The sequence below is a fragment of the Oncorhynchus gorbuscha genome, linkage group LG11, assembly GCF_021184085.1.
Source record: "Oncorhynchus gorbuscha isolate QuinsamMale2020 ecotype Even-year linkage group LG11, OgorEven_v1.0, whole genome shotgun sequence".
Taxonomy (NCBI): domain Eukaryota; kingdom Metazoa; phylum Chordata; class Actinopteri; order Salmoniformes; family Salmonidae; genus Oncorhynchus; species Oncorhynchus gorbuscha.
Window position 1 is genome coordinate 312,492 of NC_060183.1, and position 23,021 is coordinate 335,512.

The 23,021-nt window shown below is 46.2% G+C and overlaps 1 protein-coding gene across 6 annotated transcripts in view; it reads right to left on the reverse strand.

The window, feature by feature from the left end:
- LOC124048025 (kelch domain-containing protein 3-like) overlaps positions 1-16,291 on the reverse strand; it is an 81,754-nt gene extending 65,463 nt beyond the window's left edge. The window contains exons 1-3 of one of the 6 annotated variants that reach the window (XM_046368376.1): positions 16,110-16,286; positions 8,686-8,752; positions 4,565-4,839 (exon numbers count right to left, since the gene is read on the reverse strand). In XM_046368376.1, the coding sequence (XP_046224332.1) occupies positions 4,565-4,718 (154 nt within the window). In that variant the 5' untranslated portion in view covers positions 4,719-4,839; positions 8,686-8,752; positions 16,110-16,286. Of the gene's footprint in view, positions 1-4,564; positions 4,840-8,685; positions 8,753-10,752; positions 10,808-16,034; positions 16,054-16,109 lie in introns of those variants that run through there. The other 5 variants (XM_046368380.1, XM_046368378.1, XM_046368381.1 and 2 more) reach the window with 5 other exon arrangements.
- Positions 16,292-23,021: the final 6,730 nt, after the last annotated feature.

The following is a 23,021-nucleotide window of genomic DNA, read 5'->3' on the forward strand; positions in this document are numbered from 1 at the left end:
AGTATTACTACAGAGAGAGACACGAGTATTACTACAGAGAGAGACACGAGTATTACTACAGAGAGACACACGAGTATTACTACAGAGAGACACACGAGTATTACTACAGAGAGACACACGAGTATTACTACAGAGAGACACACGAGTATTACTACAGAGAGACACACGAGTATTACTACAGAGAGACACACGAGTATTACTACAGAGAGACACACGAGTATTACTACAGAGAGACACACGAGTATTACTACAGAGAGAGACACGAGTATTACTACAGAGAGAGACACGAGTATTACTACAGAGAGAGACACGAGTATTACTACAGAGAGAGACACGAGTATTACTACAGAGAGAGACACGAGTATTACTACAGAGAGAGACACTAGTATTACTACAGAGAGAGACACTAGTATTACTACAGAGAGAGACACTAGTATTACTACAGAGAGAGACACTAGTATTACTACAGAGAGAGACACTAGTATTACTAGAGAGAGAGACACTAGTATTACTAGAGAGAGAGACACTAGTATTACTACAGAGAGAGACACTAGTATTACTACAGAGCGAGACACTAGTATTACTACAGAGCGAGACACTAGTATTACTACAGAGCGAGACACTAGTATTACTACAGAGCGAGACACTAGTATTACTACAGAGCGAGACACTAGTATTACTACAGAGCGAGACACTAGTATTACTACAGAGCGAGACACTAGTATTACTACAGAGCGAGACACTAGTATTACTACAGAGCGAGACACTAGTATTACTACAGAGCGAGACACTAGTATTACTACAGAGCGAGACACTAGTATTACTACAGAGCGAGACACTAGTATTACTACAGAGAGACACACTAGTATTACTACAGAGAGAGACACTAGTATTACTACAGACACTAGTATTACTACAGACACTAGTATTACTACAGACACTAGTATTACTACAGACACTAGTATTACTACAGACACTAGTATTACTACAGACACTAGTATTACTACAGAGAGACACTAGTATTACTACAGAGAGACACTAGTATTACTACAGAGAGACACTAGTATTACTACAGAGAGACACTAGTATTACTACAGAGACACTAGTATTACTACAGAGACACTAGTATTACTACAGAGACACTAGTATTACTACAGACACTAGTATTACTACAGAGACACTAGTATAACTAGAGACACTAGTATAACTACAGAGACACTAGTATTACTACAGACAGACACGAGTGGAGACCGTTATAGCAGCAATGTTCCTACATCTAGTGGAAAGCCTTCCCAGAAGAGTGGAGACTGTTAAAGCAGCAATGTTCCATCATCTAGTAGAAAACCTTCCCAGAAGAGTGGAGGCTGTTATAGCAGCAATGTTCCTACATCTAGTGGAAAGCCTTCCCAGAAGAGTGGAGGCTGTTATAGCAGCAATGTTCCTACATCTAGTGGAAAGCCTTCCCAGAAGAGTGGAGGCTGTTAAAGCAGCAATGTTCCATCATCTAGTAGAAAACCTTCCCAGAAGAGTGGAGGCTGTTATAGCAGCAATGTTCCATCATCTAGTAGAAAACCTTCCCAGAAGAACTCCATATTAACACCCATGATTTTGGAATGAGATGTTGGAGGAGCAGGTGTCCACATACCAAAAGTATCTTTATAATGGAGTTTCAAAACAACTTAATTGTTTGATTGTAAAAGAAAATCAAAACCTGTTTCGTCATCTAGCTCTTCTTGGAAAGATGAATCATCAGAAGCAGCCAGTGTCTCCTGACCCCTCCTGTCTCAGCCTCCAGTATTTATGTCTCAGCCTCCAGTATTTATGCTGCAGTAGTTTATGTGTCGGGGGGCTAGGGTCAGTTTGTTATATCTGGAGTACTTCTCCGGTCCTATTCGGTGTCCTGTGTGAATTTAAGTGTGCTCTCTCTAATTCTCTCTTTCTTTCTCTCTCTCGGAGGACCTGAGCCCTAGGACCATGCCTCAGGACTACCTGACATGATGACTCCTTGCTGTCCCCAGTCCACCTGGCCATGCAGATGCTCAAGTTTCAAATGTTCTGCCTTATTATTATTCGACCATGCTGGTCATTTATGAACATTTGAACATCTTGGCCATGTTCTGTTATAATCTCCACCCGGCCACCGTGCTTCTACACCTGCATTGCTTGCTGTTTGGGGTTTTAGGCTGGGTTTCTGTACAGCACTTTGAGATATCAGCTGATGTACGAAGGGCTATTTAAATAAATGTGATTTGATTGTAATGTTTTCGCCATCTCAGATAGCTCCCTGTAGAAACTAGTATCGCCCTCGTTTTGAAAAGCCTGCCTTTGAGGGTGGGAACAAGGAAGTAGGGTTCCCGTCAGGCTGTAGTCTTTACAAAGCCAGGGAAAATGAGTCAACCTACATATCCCGCATTGTCCTGGCAGATAGCAACATCGTTGAGACAGCCATATCTACTCTCTGCTAGCCTGAAAAAAGGCCATAACTGATGCTACAAAACATGACTTCATTCATTTTTAGATCAGACAGCAGGCTCTACCAACCAATGCATCTCCGGGTAGAAAATTAGACCCCAAATAGTGTCAAGCAGTGAAGGTTCTCTTTATTCAGCTGTGCTGAAAAACACCTGTGAGTGTGTGGCAGACAGACAAAGTTTATAAACAGATTAGGACTAGATGGTGTGGAACCCAAGAGAGGTGCTGGAGGTTAGACCTCTGGATCTTCTATACTTACTGACCCCATTCCCCACGTCCCGCTCTTCTATACTTACTGACCCCATTCCCCACGTCCCGCTCTTCTATACCTACTGACCCCATTCCCCACGTCCCGCTCTTCTATACCTACTGTCCCCATTCCCCACGTCCCGCTCTTCTATACCTACTGTCCCCATTCCCCACGTCCCGCTCTTCTATACTTACTGACCCCATTCCCCACGCCCGGCTCTTCTATACCTACTGACCCCATTCCCCACGTCCCGCTCTTCTATACCTACTGACCCCATTCCCCACGTCCCGCTCTTCTATACCTACTGACCCCATTCCCCACGTCCCGCTCTTCTATACCTACTGACCCCATTCCCCACGTCCCGCTCTTCTATACCTACTGTCCCCATTCCCCACGTCCCGCTCTTCTATACCTACTGTCCCCATTCCCCACGTCCCGCTCTTCTATACTTACTGACCCCATTCCCCACGTCCCGCTCTTCTATACCTACTGTCCCCATTCCCCACGTCCCGCTCTTCTATACCTACTGACCCCATTCCCCACGTCCCGCTCTTCTATACTTACTGACCCCATTCCCCACGTCCCGCTCTTCTATACCTACTGACCCCATTCCCCACGTCCTGCTCTTCTATACCTACTGTCCCCACGTCCCGCTCTTCTATACCTACTGACCCCATTCCCCACGTCCTGCTCTTCTATACCTACTGTCCCCACGTCCCGCTCTTCTATACCTACTGACCCCATTCCCCACGTCCTGCTCTTCTATACCTACTGTCCCCACGTCCCGCTCTTCTATACCTACTGACCCCATTCCCCACGTCCTGCTCTTCTATACCTACTGTCCCCACGTCCCGCTCTTCTATACCTACTGACCCCATTCCCCACGTCCTGCTCTTCTATACCTACTGTCCCCACGTCCCGCTCTTCTATACCTACTGTCCCCACGTCCCGCTCTTCTATACCTACTGTCCCCACGTCCCGCTCTTCTATACCTACTGTCCCCACGTCCCGCTCTTCTATACCTACTGTCCACACGTCCCGCTCTTCTATACCTACTGTCCCCACGTCCCGCTCTTCTATACTTACTGACCCCATTCCCCACGTTCCGCTCTTCTATACTTACTGACCCCATTCCCCACGTTCCGCTCTTCTATACCTACTGACCCCATTCCCCACGTTCCGCTCTTCTATACTTACTGACCCCATTCCCCACGTTCCGCTCTTCTATACCTACTGACCCCATTCCCCACGTCCCGCTCTTCTATACTTACTGACCCCATTCCCCACGTCCGGCTCTTCTATACGTACTGACCCCATTCCCCACGTCCGGCTCTTCTATACCTACTGACCCCATTCCCCACGTCCCGCTCTTCTATACTTACTGACCCCATTCCCCACGTCCGGCTCTTCTATACTTACTGACCCCATTCCCCACGTCCCGCTCTTCTATACTTACTGACCCCATTCCCCACGTCCAGCTCTTCTATACTTACTGACCCCATTCCCCACGCCCGGCTCTTCTATACTTACTGACCCCATTCCCCACGCCCGGCTCTTCCAGATTGACTTCCTTTCTTCCACACTCATCTGAAGAACTACACTTCTTCATAATGACCGACAGATACTGATGTCACCATGACATCAGAGTGCAAAATGATAGATCTTAAGATGAAAGTGGTTAGATTTCAATATCAAAGGACTGGCCATTTGAAGTTGAGAAAACCAGAGGTAATTTAGGGAAAGACGAGCATGCATGGGACATAATTAGAACTGACGGAACCTAAGCCTAGACAGTCATATCATTAATAATCGAGCTCTGTTTGGTCTATAACAATAACCTACCTGTGTTGAAGACATGTACATCTATCTGTCTCAGCGTCTCATAGTCGTCTCCAGAGCAGTAACCTCCGAAGGAGTACACCTTGTGTCCCATGGAGACGGCAGCATGGTTCACCCTCCGCGGCCCTCCGTCCAGGTGGGTCGTCCAGCGCCACATCCCACACCACGCCCCTCCACTCAGCTAGCACCGCACCTGTCCTCACCCTGGCAGCCAGTCACCCAGTGCTACACCATCACCCTGTGTTCTGCTGCCACCTCATCCACCCTCAAGACACTACCTACCCAGACAGAGAGAGAAGAGAGGTGTTACAGGCATTCAGACACACACTACCTACCCAGACAGAGGTTAGATGTTACAGCATTCCTACACCATCACAGTCTTAACCAGAACGACTTAGTCAAATGCATTCAACTAAGCAAGGTCAAAACCCACATCACAGTCATTGCAAGTAAAGCACCATTGTAGGTGTGAGTATGTTAAAAAATCATTAACTCTGAGTAGAATTTAAGATGACTGAGAAGGAGGTATGGAGACAGCCCTCTGGGGTTCATTTCTGTTCGGCTGTTGACAGCTCCTCAGGCCCCTGTATTATCCATGCTAGGTGGTCTCTGGTTGGGCCTCTGCTAGGAGGGTATTATAGGAGGTGGTCTCTGGTTGGGCCTCTGCTAGGAGGGTATTATAGGAGGTGGTCTCTGGTTGGGCCTCTGCTAGGAGGGTATTATAGGAGGTGGTCTCTGGTTGGGCCTCTGCTAGGAGGGTATTCTAGGAGGTGGTCTCTGGTTGGGCCTCTGCTAGGAGGGTATTCTAGGAGGTGGTCTCTGGTTGGGCCTCTGCTAGGAGGGTATTCTAGGAGGTGGTCTCTGGTTGGGCCTCTGCTAGGAGGGTATTCTAGGAGGTGGTCTCTGGTTGGGCCTCTGCTAGGAGGGTATTCTAGGAGGTGGTCTCTGGTTGGGCCTCTGCTAGGAGGGTATTCTAGGAGGTGGTCTCTGGTTGGGCCTCTGCTAGGAGGGTATTATAGGAGGTGGTCTCTGGTTGGGCCTCTGCTAGGAGGGTATTATAGGAGGTGGTCTCTGGTTGGGCCTCTGCTAAGAGGGTATTATAGGAGGTGGTCTCTGGTTGGGCCTCTGCTAGGAGGGTATTATAGGAGGTGGTCTCTGGTTGGGCCTCTGCTAGGAGGGTATTATAGGAGGTGGTCTCTGGTTGGGCCTCTGCTAGGAGGGTATTATAGGAGGTGGTCTCTGGTTGGGCCTCTGCTAGGAGGTGGTCACTGATTGGGCCTCTGCTAGGAGGGTATTATAGGAGGTGGTCACTGGTTGGGCCTCTGCTAGGAGGTGGTCACTGGCTGGGCCTCTGCTAGGAGGGTATTCTAGGAGGTGGTCTCTGGTTGGGCCTCTGCTAGGAGGGTATTATAGGAGGTGGTCTCTGGTTGGGCCTCTGCTAGGAGGTGGTCACTGATTGGGCCTCTGCTAGGAGGTGGTCACTGATTGGGCCTCTGCTAGGAGGGTATACTAGGAGGTGGTCACTGGTTGGGCCTCTGCTAGGAGGGTATTCTAGGAGGTGGTCACTGGTTGGGCCTCTGCTAGGAGGGTATTCTAGAAGGTGGTCACTGGTTGGGCCTCTGCTAGGAGGGTATTCTAGGAGGTGGTCACTGGTTGGGCCTCTGCTAGGAGGGTATTCTAGGAGGTGGTCACTGGTTGGGCCTCTGCTAGGAGGGGGTCACTGGTTGGGCCTCTGCTAGGAGGGTATTCTAGGAGGTGGTCACTGGTTGGGCCTCTGCTAGGAGGGTATTCTAGGAGGTGGTCACTGGTTGGGCATCTGCTAGGAGGGTATTATAAGAGGTGGTCACTGGTTGGGCCTCTAAATCCAAATGTCCCCTTTACGATGGCCTCCTTACCCCCTCTGACAACATAACACTAAAAAGAGTGGCGCATAAAAACAGATTGTCAGAGATATGTACGCAGAGGAACACGAAGCTTTCCACCTTGTCTACTACGGTCCTGTTGATACGGATAGGGGGGTGCTCCCTCTGCTGCTTCCTGAAGTCCACGATCAGCTCCTTCGTTTTGTTGAGGGAAAGGTTATTTTCTTGACACCACACTCCGAGGGCCCTCACCTCCTCCCTGTAGGCCGTCTCGTCGTTGTTGCTAATCAAGCCTACCACTGTAGTGTCGTCTGCAAACTTGATGATTGAGTTGGAGGCGTGCTTGTCCATGCAGTCATGGGTGAACAGGGAGTACAGGAGAGGGCTCAGAACGCACCATTGTGGGGCCCCCGTGTTGAGGATCAGCGAAGTGGAGGTGTTGTTTCCTACCTTCACCACCTCGGGGCGACCCATCAGAAAGTCCAGGACCCAGTTGCACAGGGCGGGGCTCAGATCCAGGCCCTTGAGCTTAATGATGAGCTTGGAGGGTACTATGGTGTTGAATGCTGAGCTATAGTCAATGAACAGCATTCTTACATAGGTATTCCTCTTAATCCCTACCATATACATTGATTAACCTTTAAGCATGGGTACTTTGTTTGAGCTTCAGCCTATAGGAAGGGAGGACAAAAATAGAGTTGTGACCCGATTTGCCAAAGGGAGGGCGGGGGAGGGCCTTGTAGGCATCCCGGAAGGGGGAGTAGCAGTGGTTGAGTGTTTTTCCAGCACGAGTACTACAGTCAATGTGTTGATAGAACTTCGGTAGTTTTCCTCAAATTTGCTTTGTTAAAATCCTCAGCTACAATAAATGCGGCCTCAGTTCCTTGAGGGCCATCGTGGGAGGTAATACAGTCGGCATTTGATTGTGAGGTATTTAGGTCGGGTGAACAAAAGGACTTGAGTTTCTGTATGTCACAATCACAGTAGTAAATCATGAAACATACACTACCGCGTTTCTTCTTCCCAGAGAGTTCTTAATTCCTGTCTGCGCAATGTACTGAGAACCCAGCTGGCTGTATGGATGGGGACAGTATATCCAGAGACAGCCATGTTCCCGTGAAACAGAGTATGTTACAATCACTTATGTTTCTCTGGAAGTAGATCCTCGCCCTGAGCTCGTCTACTTTATTGTCCAGAGACTGAACATTAGCGAGTAATAGAAATCCACCTCGAACACCGCTTCTCCGCCAGCGGCGTCTTGGAGCAGCCTCTGGGATAAGTTCAATTGCCCTGGGGGGTCGGGAACAAAGGATCCATTTCGGGAAAGTCGTATTCCTGGTCGTAATGCTGAAGAGTTACCACCACGCTGATATCCAAAAGTTATTTCTGGCTGTATGTAACACAAAAAACGTTCTTGGCTAATAATGTAAGAAATAACACAAATATTTTTAAAATAGTGCCATGTCTGTCTGCGCCATCATCGAAACCCAGCATATAGCACGTTCTATGGGATGGTCAGCGAAACCCAGCATATAGCACGTTCTATGGGATGGTCATCGAAACCCAGCATATAGCACGTTCTATGGGATGGTCATCGAAACCCAGCATATAGCACGTTCTATAGGATGGTCATCGAAACCCAGCATATAGCACGTTCTATGGGATGGTCATCGAAACCCAGCATATAGCACGTTCTATGGGATGGTCATCGAAACCCAGCATATAGCACGTTCTATGGGATGGTCATCGAAACCCAGCATATAGCACGTTCTATAGGATGGTCATCGAAACCCAGCATATAGCACGTTCTATGGGATGGTCATCGAAACCCAGCATATAGCACGTTCTATGGGATGGTCATCGAAACCCAGCATATAGCACGTTCTATAGGATGGTCATCGAAACCCAGCATATAGCACGTTCTATGGGATGGTCATCGAAACCCAGCATATAGCACGTTCTATGGGATGGTCATCGAAACCCAGCATATAGCACGTTCTATGGGATGGTCATAAACTGTATTAATTTATGTCTGAGATATGAACATGACTGGGGATTCAAACATCTGCATCTACTCATCATCAACTTCTACCTGGTCTACCTCACATTTTTGTTCGACATGTGGTGTCATCGGGAAAAGCCTGTATCAACCCTTGTTACAGTTTGCAAATCAACTTTTGACGTTTGTCTGAATAGCATCTAGCTTGTCCAGTGTTTAATGCACAGAGAATAAAGTGTTCTATTTGTAAAAATTGACCTCACCTCTGTTACAGACTGGTCTTCCCTGGCTGCCTGATCCTGCTGAAACCCCTGTCACTCTCTGATCCTCCTAAAATGAAGCATGGCAAAGAATGACCTTGGTGTATATTTATACAATATATTATCCAAGAACAGAATCAATGGTTGACTAATTGAAATGACCATCATTGCCAGATCCCAGACTGTAGCTACTGTAGATCTACCCGGGTCATTCTCGTGAAACCATTCAAATACCAAGTAATGATTTTAAATGTAAAACATGGAAGTTAGTAATATAACAAAATATCATAATAAAGATAGTATTCTCTACCTTGCACAAAGAGTAATTTCAATAAAAATATTCTGGAATAAATTAATGGATGTTCTACTAGATGTTTTCAAATGACAGAAATTAATAACTGAATATTTATATATAATAATAATAATAATGAAAAGATAGTGGAAAATTGAAGTACCCCTGACTGACGTTCTCACCTCCACAACATGTTTGAAGGACTGTTCACACAAAGTTTGATTTTGAATGAAGCAACACATCTGCCACTACCTTCAACATGGCTACCAGGTAAGCAGATATCTTTATATTTCTCCAGTTAAAAAGTTAAACATTCTCTTGTCAGACTGCGTACACGACACTATTGATTATCATTACAGATACAGGTAGTTTTCCACAATTAGAAAAAAGTTTGATTTAAAATGTTCTATGAAAATATACTTAAATAATGCCTAATTATGTACATTGAATAACAATTTGCTTAGTCATCATGTCTTCTCTATTGTTAGCAAAACATGCCAAGTTTCCTCATTCTCAGCAACACCATTCTCATTTACCGCTACAATCTAAGGCCAGTTGCAGTAGAGAGAACTTCTGTTTCGGTAATGAGAAATGTATCATACAGACTATTTTTAAATAAATATAACTGCAAGAAGGTCCCTTAGAAATCTTGATTCCCAATGAAATCGCATTGAAAAGAGAGTGACTTCAAAAAAACGTAAAGGTTTGTCCTCTGGGTTTCGCCAGCTAAATAAGTTCTGTTATACTCACAGACATGACTCAAACAGTTTTAGAAACTTCAGAGTGTTTTCTATATAAATATACTAATAATATGCATATCTTATCTTCTGGGGATGAGTAGCAGGCAGTTGAATTTGGGCATGCATTTCATCCGGACGTGAAAATACTGGCCCCTGTCACCAAGAAGTCACCGCGCCAGCTACATCAGTCACCGCGCCAGCTACATCAGTCACCGCGCCAGCTACATCAGTCACCGCGCCAGCTACATCAGTCACCGCGCCAGCTACATCAGTCACCGTGCCAGCTACATCAGTCACCGTGCCACCTACATCAGTCACCGTGCCACCTACATCAGTCACCGTGCCAGCTACATCAGTCACCGTGCCAGCTACATCAGTCACCGTGCCAGCTACATCAGTCAACTGCTCTGTTGTATTTTAAAACTCTGAACTACGATCAACTCTCCCGTCCTGATCCAGCCAGCCTTCCAGAACTTTTGCCCTCACACAGCCTGTCATCCCGCTCTGTGGTTTGGCGTGGTCCTAAATCTAGCCTTCTGAAAACTGCACAGCCTACCAGACCACTCAGAGACGTGGCCACAGCCTACCAGACCGCTCAGAGGCGTGGCCCCAGCCTACCAGACCGCTCAGAGGCGTGGCCCCAGCCTACCAGACCACTCAGAAACACGGCCCCAGCCTACCAGACCACTCAGAAACACGGCAACAGCCTACCAGACCACTCAGGGGCGTGGCCACAGCCTACCAGACCACTCAGGGGCGTGGCCACAGCCTACCAGACCGCTCAGAGGCGTGGCCCCAGCCTACCAGACCACTCAGAAACACGGCCACAGCCTACCAGACCACTCAGAAACACGGCAACAGCCTACCAGACCACTCAGGGGCGTGGCCACAGCCTACCAGACCACTCAGAGGCGTCCTGATAGTCCTTAAGCACACCGTTGACGCTTTGTGAAAGTTTCACCCCCTGGTAATGAGGTACAATGGGACTTTTTGTAAAAGGACTTCATAAAATGAAAACATAGCAATGTATCAACTTACGTGACATCCAAGAGGGCCAACCAAAAGTCTGGTAGAGAACGCAGTGATGACATCAGAGGGCCAACCAACTGTCTGATAGAGAACGTGGTGAATAGCACTATTGGCAGCACCTTATAGAAGCAGCCCATTTTTCTTCTCAGCTTCTTGACTAATCAAATCAAATTTTATTTGTCGCATGTGCCGAATACAACAGGTATTAGTGAAATGCTTACTTACGAGCCCTTAAGCATTTCACTCTAAGGTGTACACCTGTTGTATTCAGTGCATGTGACAAATAAAATTTGATCTGATTAGTCAAGAACCTGAGAAGAAAAATGGCAGCTTCTATAAGGTCCTGCCTCTCGCTAAATAGTAGAAAGCAGATTATTCAGTTGACAGTCCTATCGGTCGTAGACTATGGCGACATCTGTATGAACGCAGCTGACACTTCATTAAAGTTGTTGGATGCAGTTTAAGTGAACAATATGATTTACAAAAGACAGCTTTTCATCCATCCAGATGCCGAGGTATTTGTAAGCACGGACACGATCAATGTGGACACAATCAACCGTACAAATGATAAAATTATCAGACTTATTTTTATGCGCTCTAGAGAACATCATATACTTAGTTACCTGCAATCAATACTAATCTCAGGTCAATAAAGTTGATGTAATACAATGAAGGCAGACTGTAGTTCAGATAGAGCCTGGTGAAGAAGTATTTCCTTATGCCAAGAAGTCAAGACGCGTGTGTTTCTGGGTGAGAGAGCCAGGGCAACCTCTGGGTGAGAGAGCCAGGGCAACCTCTGGGTGAGAGAGCCAGGGCAACCTCTGGGTGAGAGAGCCAGGGCAACCTCTGGGTGAGAGAGCCAGGGCAACCTCTGGGTGAGAGAGCCAGGGCAACCTCTGGGTGAGAGAGCCAGGGCAACCTCGAGCCAGGGCAACCTCGAGCCAGGGCAACCTCTGGGTGAGAGAGCCAGGGCAACCTCGAGCCAGGGCAACCTCTGGGTGAGAGAGCCAGGGCAACCTCGAGCCAGGGCAACCTCGAGCCAGGGCAACCTCGAGCCAGGGCAACCTCGAGCCAGGGCAACCTCGAGCCAGGGCAACCTCGAGCCAGGGCAACCTCGAGCCAGGGCAACCTCTGGGTGAGAGAGCCAGGGCAACCTCGAGCCAGGGCAACCTCGAGCCAGGGCAACCTCGAGCCAGGGCTCGAGCCTCGAGCCAACCTCTGGGTGAGAGAGCCAGGGCAACCTCTGGGTGAGAGAGCCAGGGCAACCTCTGGGTGAGAGAGCCAGGGCAACCTCTGGGTGAGAGAGCCAGGGCAACCTCTGGGTGAGAGAGCCAGGGCAACCTCTGGGTGAGAGAGCCAGGGCAACCTCTGGGTGAGAGAGCCAGGGCAACCTCTGGGTGAGAGAGCCAGGGCAACCTCTGGGTGAGAGAGCCAGGGCAACCTCTGGGTGAGAGAGCCAGGGCAACCTCTGGGTGAGAGAGGGCAGCCAGGGCAACCTCTGGGTGAGAGAGCCAGGGCAACCTCTGGGTGAGAGAGCCAGGGCAACCTCTGGGTGAGAGAGCCAGGGCAACCTCTGGGTGAGAGAGCCAGGGCAACCTCTGGGTGAGAGAGCCAGGGCAACCTCTGGGTGAGAGAGCCAGGGCAACCTCTGGGTGAGAGAGCCAGGGCAACCTCTGGGTGAGAGAGCCAGGGCAACCTCTGGGTGAGAGAGCCAGGGCAACCTCTGGGTGAGAGAGCCAGGGCAACCTCTGGGTGAGAGAGCCAGGGCAACCTCTGGGTGAGAGAGCCAGGGCAACCTCTGGGTGAGAGAGCCAGGGCAACCTCTGGGTGAGAGAGCCAGGGCAACCTCTGGGTGAGAGAGCCAGGGCAACCTCTGGGTGAGAGAGCCAGGGCAACCTCTGGGTGAGAGAGCCAGGGCAACCTCTGGGTGAGAGAGCCAGGGCAACCTCTGGGTGAGAGAGCCAGGGCAACCTCTGGGTGAGAGAGCCAGGGCAACCTCTGGGTGAGAGAGCCAGGGCAACCTCTGGGTGAGAGAGCCAGGGCAACCTCTGGGTGAGAGAGCCAGGGCAACCTCTGGGTGAGAGAGCCAGGGCAACCTCTGGGTGAGAGAGCCAGGGCAACCTCTGGGTGAGAGAGCCAGGGCAACCTCTGGGTGAGAGAGCCAGGGCAACCTCTGGGTGAGAGAGCCAGGGCAACCTCTGGGTGAGAGAGCCAGGGCAACCTCTGGGTGAGAGAGCCAGGGCAACCTCTGGGTCCCCACAATCCATCTCAAAGCTAGTCAGTTAACAGCACACTGATACATCAGAAAGTAGACGGAAGCAACAACACAACTGACTGGCAGAGGGGAGGGAGACCAATTTAACTGCCATTTTCCTACTCTGTAGACATGGGACTAAGTCCATTTGTCATAAGAAGTAAAAGGTCAACTCTGAGTTTGAAAAGGCTTCAGCCTAGGCCTGGTCTGGAAAGGTATTCACTCCAGACAATATGACCTCTCTCTTTTAAAACCATCTGAGGGGAAATGCTACCAGTGGAATGTTTGCAGTCTACTCAGTTTCAACATCATGGTTATTGACCTTAAGTCAAATCAAATAGTATTTGCCACATGTGCCGAATAGAACAGCTGTTGACCTTATCATCCTGAAATGCTGAATACAACAGCTGTTGACCTTATCATCCTGAAATGCTGAATACAACAGCTGTTGACCTTATCATCATGAAATGCTGAATACAACATCTGTTGACCTTATCATCATGAAATGCTGAATACAACAGCTGTTGACCTTATCATCATGAAATGCTGAATACAACAGCTGTTGACCTTATCATCATGAAATGCTGAATACAACATCTGTTGACCTTATCATCATGAAATGCTGAATACATTTACATTTACATTTAAGTCATTTAGCAGACGCTCTTGTACAACAGCTGTTGACCTTATCATCATGAAATGCTGAATACAACATCTGTTGACCTTATCATCATGAAATGCTGAATACAACATCTGTTGACCTTATCATCATGAAATGCTGAATACAACAGCTGTTGACCTTATCATCATGAAATGCTGAATACAACAGCTGTTGACCTTATCATCATGAAATGCTGAATACAACAGCTGTTGACCTTATAATCATGAAATGCTGAGTACAACAGGTGTTGACCTTACCATGAATTGCTTACTTACAAGCCCTTAACCAACAATGCAGTTCAAGGAATAGAGTTAAGAAAATATTTGCAGGAATAAATAAAGTAGGAAATAAAATAAAAAGTAATACAATGAAATAACGAGGCTATAAACAGGGGGTACAGAGTCAATGTGACATGCTGGTAGAAATGAGGTAAAACAGATTTAAGTTTCCCTGCAATAAAGTCCCCGGCCACTAGGAGCACCGCTTCTGGATGAGCATGTTCTTGTTTGGTTATGACCTTACACAGCTCATTGAGTGGAGTCTTAGTACCAGCATCGGTTTGTGGTGGTAAATAGACAGCTACGAATAATATAGATGAGAACTCCTCTTGGTAGATAGTGTGGTCTACTGGCGGGCAATACCTTGAGAGTTCTTTAATATTAGACATTGTGCACCAGCTGTTATTGACAAATACACATACACCCCTCCCTCGTCTTACCAGACGTAGCTGCTCTGTCCTGCCGATGCACGGAGAAGCCAGCCAGCTCTATATTATCCATGTCGTCGTTCAGCCACGACTCGGTGACACATAAGATATTAGTTTAATATCCCTTTGGTAGGATAGTCTTAATCCTAGATCAAGTTTATTTTCCCAATGATTGCATGTTGCCAATAGTACTGAAAGGTAGAGGTGGTTTACCCACTCGCCTACGAATTCTGACATGGCACCCCGACCTCCGCCCCCGTTTTCTCAGTCTTTTCTTCCCGTGAATGACTGGGATTTGGGGCTGATCTCAAGAAAGCAGTATTTCCTTAGCGTTGGACTCATAAAATAAAACAAATCTCTGTCCAGTATGAGGTGAGTAATAGCTGTTCTTATGTCAAGAAGCTCTGGACATCATCTGCTAGTTTTTTTGTTTGTTTTTTCACCTTTATTTAACCAGGTAAGCTAGTTGAGAACAAGTTCTCATGAATAACAGAGTGCAATACTCCCTGATGTCTCTCAATGTCAGACATACTAGTTGGGTAATAATAAGCGATGATCACTGAAATTGACTGGCATAGACTATGCAGATCCAGTTAGCCAATCTGTCTAGAACTAGCTAGGTATACATAACTACCAAGTACACTGCCCAAACAAAGTCCCCAGTCCTAAAAACATAACCCACCCCTGTCCTCAAAACATAACACCATGTCCCTCTCCTCTGCAGAACATTGCTGGCGAGTTGTGCCTAACTACCAGGTACACTGCCAAAACCCCCACCCCCAGTCCTAAAAACATATCCCCTGGAATAAGTCCCAAATGTCACTCTCCACTATATAGTGCACTACTATAGCACACTCAAAATTAGAGCTCTATGGACTATTTGGGAATAGGGTGCCATTTAGGACTCAGCCAGGTCCACTCTCAGTGTGTGTCTGCTGTTCCAGTGACCTCTAACAGCTCTTATAAATAAACCCTCAGAGGACTAATAATGCACACCCTTCTATTTCCAGATGACCACAAGGATAAAGGCCCCTACTACAAGACACATGCCAAAACTCTACTAGTTACTGATTACTCATTATCTAAATGGTTCCTTACCTAGCAAGACAGACATAAATATGATTGTGCAGGCTAAGATCTGAGTTTCTCTAGCTATCTAAACGTTTGTGCAAGTGTCAAAGTCGTTAGCTAACTTGGATAGTTAGCAATGATCTGTTGCCGTCTGACAAATAACATATCAAGCTACCAACCTCTGGCTAGAGTAGCAAACCAAACAGTTAGGTTTGACTGATTAAATAATGTCAACTTTGCGAGTGCAAGCTAACCTAGCTACCTCTCACCAGCCAACTAACGATAGCTAGCTTAGTAAAGTAGCTACCCAGCCAGCTAGTTTAGCCAAACAGCTAACTTATCTAACTTTAGTTGGGATAACGTTAGTAGACAACACTGAACATGACCAAAACAAAACAAACATAGGATGTTAGCTATGAAGATATAACGTTGGCCATTTGTAAATTAACGTTATCTACCTTGCTAGCAAGCCAGCTATCCAAAATGTGCTATGCAAGCTAGATAGCTATCAAACATGACAGCTAACGACCCACATCTATTACACAATTGCAATGACCAATTAACAAAAAAAAAAGGTTAGTAAGATAATCGTGTATTACCCCAAAAGGTGTCACTCTGAGTTAACAACACGAACATGTATTTATTTGCGACAGTTTATTCGTAACCAACATTACCTTGGAAACCAGGCGGTCCCTTCTCGGGGCCTCCTGACGCCAATGTTTACGGTGTCAAGACTTCTTCTCCGACTGCGACAAAATGGCGGTCCGCAAACAGACGTCAGAGCGTCATGACGCCACCTACTGTGCTGAAGTGTGTGGTCAATCACAGTTCAAATCATATCAAATCGCAATGTTTACGGTGTCAAGACTTCTTCTCCGACTCCGACAAAATGGCGGTCCGCAAACAGACGTCAGAGCGTCATGACGCCACCTACTGTGCTGAAGTGTGTGGTCAATCACAGTTCAAATCATATCAAATTGTATTTTATTAGTAACATGGGCCGAATACAACAAGTGTAGTAGACCTTACAGTGAAATGCTTACTTACGAGCCCCTAACAAAAATGCAGGTTAAAAAAAACACAGATAAGAATAAGTAATAAAAGTAACAACTAATTAAAGAGCAGCAGTAAAATATCAATAGCGAGACTATTTTTTTATTTTTTTATTTCACCTTTATTTAACCAGGTAGGCTAGTTGAGAACAAGTTCTAATTTACAACTGCGACCTTGGCAAGATAAAGTATAGCAGTGTGAACAGACAACAACACAGAGTTACACATGGAGTAAACAATAAACAAGTCAATAACACAGTAGAAAAAAAGGAGTCTATATACAGTGTGTGCAAAAGGCATGAGGAGGTAGGCAATAAATAGGCCATAAGAGCGAATAATGACAATTTATCAGATTAACACAGGAGTGATAAATGATCAGATGATCATGTACAGGTAGAGATATTGGTGTGCAAAAGAGCAGAAAAGTAAATAAATAAAAACAGTATGGGGATGAGGTAGGTGAAAATGGGTGGGCTATTTACAGATGAACTATGTACAGCTGCAGCGATCGGTTAGCTGCTCAGATAGCAGATGTTTAAAGTTGGTGAGGGAAATAAAAGTCTCCAATATATATATACATATATATACTGTATATATGTAACAGTATAATTTTAAACCGTGTAGGTAGAGTTATTAAAGTGACTGCATAGATGATAACGACAGAAAGTAGCAGCGGAGTAAAAGAGGGGGGGTGGCAATGCACTTAGTCTGGGTAGCCATTTGACTAGCTGTTCAGGAGTCTTATGGCTTGGGGGGGTAGAAGCTGTTTAGAAGCCTCCAAGACTTCGCGCTCTGGTACCGCTTGCCATGCGGTAGCAGACAGAACAGTCTATGACTAGGGTGGCTGGAGTCTTTGACCATTTTTTGGGGCCTTCCTCTGACACCGCCTGGTATATAGGTACTGGAAGGCAGTAAGCATGGCCCTGGTGATGTAGTGGGCCGTTCGCACTACTCTCTGCAGTGCCTTGTGGTCAGAGGCCGAGCAGTTGTCATACCAGGCAGTGATGCAACCAGTCAGGATGCAGGTGTAGAAGCACGGTGGTTAGGAAAAACTCCCTAGAAAGGCAAAAACCTAGGAAGAAACCTAGAGAGGAACCAGGCAATGAGGGGTGGCCAGTCCTATTCTGACTGTGCCGGGTGGAGAAAATAACAGAAAAAAAACTTAAGTTGTTTTTTGTGGTATCTGTATTTTACTATTTATATTTTAGAAAACTTTTACTTACTACATTCCTAAATACAATAATGTACTTTTTACTCCATACATTTTCCCTGACACCCAAAAGTACTCGTTACATTTTTAATGCTTAGCAATACAGGAACATGGTCCAATTCACACACTTATCAAGAGAACACCCCTGGTCATCCTTACTGCCTCTGGTCTGGTGGACTCACTAAATGCTTCGTTTGTAAATGATGTAGCAAGATGTGGAACAGGAGACAGGAACCAGAAACTGCAGTGAGGATAAACAGCAGAAACAGGCACAGCAGGATACAGGATCTTAAATAACAACAAATAGTTAGAAGCATGACTGACTGAACGGAGACTACAATCTGGCAGAGTGGAAGTGGCAGGACTGAGTATTTGTGGAGGTCTTGATTATGGAACGGGTAGCAGCTGGTGAGGATCTGCACTGACTCCAGCACACCTGTCTCCAACCACACAATCACAGAGAGAAAGAGAGAGAGAGGGGGGGAGAGAGAGAGAGAGAGAGAGAGAGAGAGAGAGAGAGAGAGAGAGAGAGAGAGAGAGAGAGAGAGAGAGAGAGAGAGAGAGAGAGAGAGAGAACTGGGACTGGGACTGCAGGTCAAGGAGACACCGGCTGTCCACTAGGGGGTGAGGCAGGGGCAGATGTCATAGCGTCCCCTGTGCAATCCCAATTTTTAAAAAAAAATATATATAAAATGGTGCCGTCTGGTTTGCTTAATATAAGGAATTTGAAATAATTTAATGTTTTACTTCTACTTTTGACACGGAAGTATATATATATATAAAAGTAGGATTTTACTAGGTGACTTTCAATTTTACTTGAGTCATTTTCTATTGACTTATCTTTACTTTTACTCAAGTATGATATTTGGTTACTTTTCCACCACTGTATCTTAGCGAAAGTTTCAGTTTTATTAGTTAGCTGGCAGTGTTTACTTGTTATGGAATGGATCATCTTCCACTGAGGCTGTGCAGAGGTGGAGAGTGATGGATTCTGGTGATGTAGCCTATACAACAGCATCTTGTTTCTCATAATTCTACTTTGTGTGGCTTTCCATTAGGTGGCGCTGTCATATCTAACCCTACAACATGGGGTTGTTACAGTGCTGTACCTACAACATGGGGTTGTTACAGTGCTGTGCCTACAACATGGGGTTGTTACAGTGCTGTGCCTACAACATGGGGTTGTTAGAGTGCTGTACCTACAACATGGGGTTGTTACAGTGCTGTACCTACAACATGGGGTTGTTACAGTGCAGTACCTACAACATGGGGTTGTTACAGTGCTGTACCTACAACATGGGGTTGTTACAGTGCTGTACCTACAACATGGGGTTGTTACAGTGCTGTGCCTACAACATGGGGTTGGTACAGTGCTGTGCCTACAACATGGGGTTGTTACAGTGCTGTACCTACAACGTGGGGTTGTTACAGTGCTGTACCTACAACATGGGGTTGTTACAGTGCTGTACCTACAACATGGGGTTGTTACAGTGCTGTACCTACAACATGGGGTTGTTACAGTGCTGTACTTACAACATGGGGTTGTTACAGTGCTGTACCTACAACATGGGGTTGTTACAGTGCTGTACCTACAACATGGGGTTGTTACAGTGCTGTACCTACAACATGGGGTTGTTACAGTGCTGTGCCTACAACATGGGGTTGTTACAGTGCTGTACTACATATTTTACAAACAACCAGACCCAGAACCCTGCATACATACAGCCCCAGGGGGAGGGAGGGATTCTCCATGCCAGCTGCAGCCTACCTCCAGCCCAGGGCCAGGCAAGACAATAAGGAGATTGTCTTGGCATCATGATCTGACCAGCCCAGCGACAGCTGCCCCCAGGCTGGCCCTGACTGTCTACTCTTCAGGCTGGCTCTGACTGTCTACTCTTCAGGCTGGCCCTGACTGTCTACTCTTCAGGCTGGCCCTGACTGTCTACTCTTCAGGCTGGCCCTGACTGTCTACTCTTCAGGCTGGCCCTGACTGTCTACTCTTCAGGCTGGCCCATACTGTCTAGTCTTCAGGCTGGCCCTGACTGTCTACTCTTCAGGCTGGCCCTGACTGTCTACTCTTCAGGCTGGCCCATACTGTCTACTCTTCAGGCTGGCCAATACTGTCTCCTCTTCAGTCTGACTGCACTGTTTCCACTGTCCAGGCAAAGTCTACTACTCTACAGTCACTGACCACAGAGAAAGACAGGCGGACGGGCGGGCAGACAGAAAGACAGACAGACAGTTTAGTTTATTAGGATCCCCATTAACTATTGCACATGCAGCTGCTACTCTTCCTAAAACATACAAATACACGACAAAGACAAACAGTTGTAGACAAGAACAACATAAGAAATAAAAAACTACAATAAAATAACAGTTCTACAGTATATTAGAAAGACACCAAGAGACAACAAAATACTATTTCCACACGATGCATATACAGTGCCTTGCGAAAGTATTCGGCCCCCTTGAACTTTGTGACCTTTTGCCACATTTCAGGCTTCAAACATAAAGATATAAAACTGTATTTTTTTGTGAAGAATCAACAACAAGTGGGACACAATCATGAAGTGGAACGACATTTATTGGATATTTCAAACTTTTTTAACAAACCAAAAACTGAAAAATTGGGTGTGCAAAATTATTGTTATAATCACTGTATTATTATATACAGTACAGTTAAATTAAATCTTTAAGGAAGAAGAGAGGCTTTGTGATACAATATGTTTTTTAAAGCTAAACTTGCTTTTTGCCTGAATAACCTCTGGTAACAGATCATTCCATGATGACATGGCTCTATACAGAACTGAGTAACCTCTGGTATTTTTATTTATTTATTTTATTTCACCTTTATTTAACCAGGTAAGCCAGTTGAGAACAAGTTCTCATTTACAGCTGCGACCTGGTCAAAATAAAGCACAGCAGTTCGACACATACAACAACACAGAGTTATGTCAGGATTTGGCTAGGGTTGTTCCGGTTTTTGGTCACTAGATGCCCCCATTGTGCCTTTTGACCTTTTGTTTTCCCTTGATCCCCATTATTATTTGCACCTGTGCCTCGTTTCCCCTGATTGTATTTAAACCCTTTGTTTTCCTCTGTTCTTTGCTCTGTGTTTGTATGTTAGCACCCAGCCCTAGTACTCTGAGAACTCTTGTTGATCCCGGTGGACTCTCTTGTGGAATTCTGTTTTTGTTCTTGTTTGTTTGTTTTTTTAGTATCTTTTGAGGCTTTTTGTGCTTTACCTTCCACCTTGTGGATTTACCTTTTTTGTCTTGGAGGATTACCTTTGTTCTTGTAGGATTCCTTTTGAGGTTGTGGAGTTACATGTTTTCCTGAAGAACTTCACTTTTTACTTCATTAAATACACCGTCTCAAGTACTGCTGTGTCTGCCTCATCTTCTGGGTTCTGCCGACTATTCGTGGCTCAGTTGGTTAAGTGACTGTTTCTCACTCCGGAGACCCGGGTTTGTAACCGGGTCCTGACAAGTTACACATGGAATAAACAAACATACAGTCAATAATACAGTGGAACAAAAGAAAACAAAAAGTCTATAAACAGTGAAATGAGGATAAGGGAGTTAAGGCAATAAATAGGCCATGGTGGCGAAGTAATTACAATATAGCAATTAAACACTGGAATGGTAGATGTGCAGAAGATGAATGTGCAAGTAGAGATACTGGGATGCAAAGGAGCAAGATAATACATAAATACTGTATGGGGATGAGGTAGGTAGATAGATGGGCTATTTACAGATGGGCTATGTATAGGTGCAGTGATCTGTGAGCTGCTCTGACAGCTGGTGCTTAAAGCTAGTGAGATGAGTCTCCAGCTTCAGATATTTTTGCAATTCGTTCCAGTCATTGGCAGCAGAGAACTGGAAGGAAAGATGACCAAACGAGGAATTGGTTTTGGGGGTGACCAGTGAGATATACCTGCTGGAGCATGTGCTACGAGTGGGTGCTGCTATGGTGACCAGTGAGATATACCTGCTGGAGCGCGTGCTACAGGTGGGTGCTGCTATGGTGACCAGTGAGCTGAGATAAGGCGGGGCTTTACCTAGCAGAGACTTGTAGATAACCTGTAGCCAGTGGGTTTGGCGATGAGTATGAAGCGAGGGCCAACCAACGAGAGCGTACAGGTCACAATGGTGGGTAGTGTATGGGGCTTTGGTGACAAAACGGATGGCACTGTGATAGACTGCATCCAGTTTGTTGAGTAGAGTGTTGGAGGCTATTTTATAGAACATCACCGATGTCGAGGATCGGTAGGATGGTCAGTTTTACGAGAGTATGTTTGGCAGCATGAGTGAAGGATACTTTGTTGCGATACAGGAAGCCAATTCTAGATGTAATTTTGGATTGGAGATGCTGGAAGGAGTCTGGAAGGAAGGAGGATAGTTTACAGTCTGGAAGGAGAGTTTACAGTCTAACCAGACACCTAGGTATTTGTAGTTGTCCACGTATTCTAAGTCAGAGCCGTCCAGAGTAGTGATGCTGGACAGGCGAGCAGGTGCAGGCAGTGATCGGTTGAATAGCATGCATTTAGTTTTCCCTGCGTTTAAGAGCAGTTGGAGGCCACGGAAGGAGAGTTGTATGGCATTAAAGGTCGTCTGGAGATGAGTTAAAACAGTGTCCAAAGAGGGGCCAGAAGTATACAGAATGGTGTCGTCTGCGTAGAGGTGGATCAGAGATCACCAGCAGCAAGAGCAACATCATTGATGTATACAGAGAAGAGAATCGGCCCGAGGATTGAACCCTGTGGTACCCCCATAGAAACTGTCAGAGGTCCGGACAACAGGCCCTCCGATTTGACACACTGAACTCTATCAGAGAAGTTGGAAAACCAGGCGAGGCAATAATTTGAGAAACCAAGGCTGTCGAGTCTGCCAATAAGAATGTGGTGATTGACAGAGTCGAAAGCCTTGGCCAGGTCAATGAATACGGCTGCACTGTAATGCCTCTTATCGATGGCGGTTATGATGTCGTTTAGGACCTTGAGCGTGGCTGAGGTGCACCCATGACCAGCTCTGAAACCAGACTGCATAGCGGAGAAGGTACGGTGGGATTCGAAATGGTCGGTAATCTGTTTGTTAACTTGGCTTTCGAAGACCTTAGAAAGACAGAGTAGGATAGATATAGGTCTGTAGCAGTTTGGGTCCAGGGTGTCTCCCCCTTTGAAGAAGGGGATGACCGTGGCAGCTTTCCAATCTTTGGGAATCTCAGACGATACGAAAGAGAGGTTGAACAGGCTATTAATAGGAGTTGTAACAATTTCAGCAGATAATTTTAGAAAGAGAATGTCCAGATTGTCTAGTCCAGCT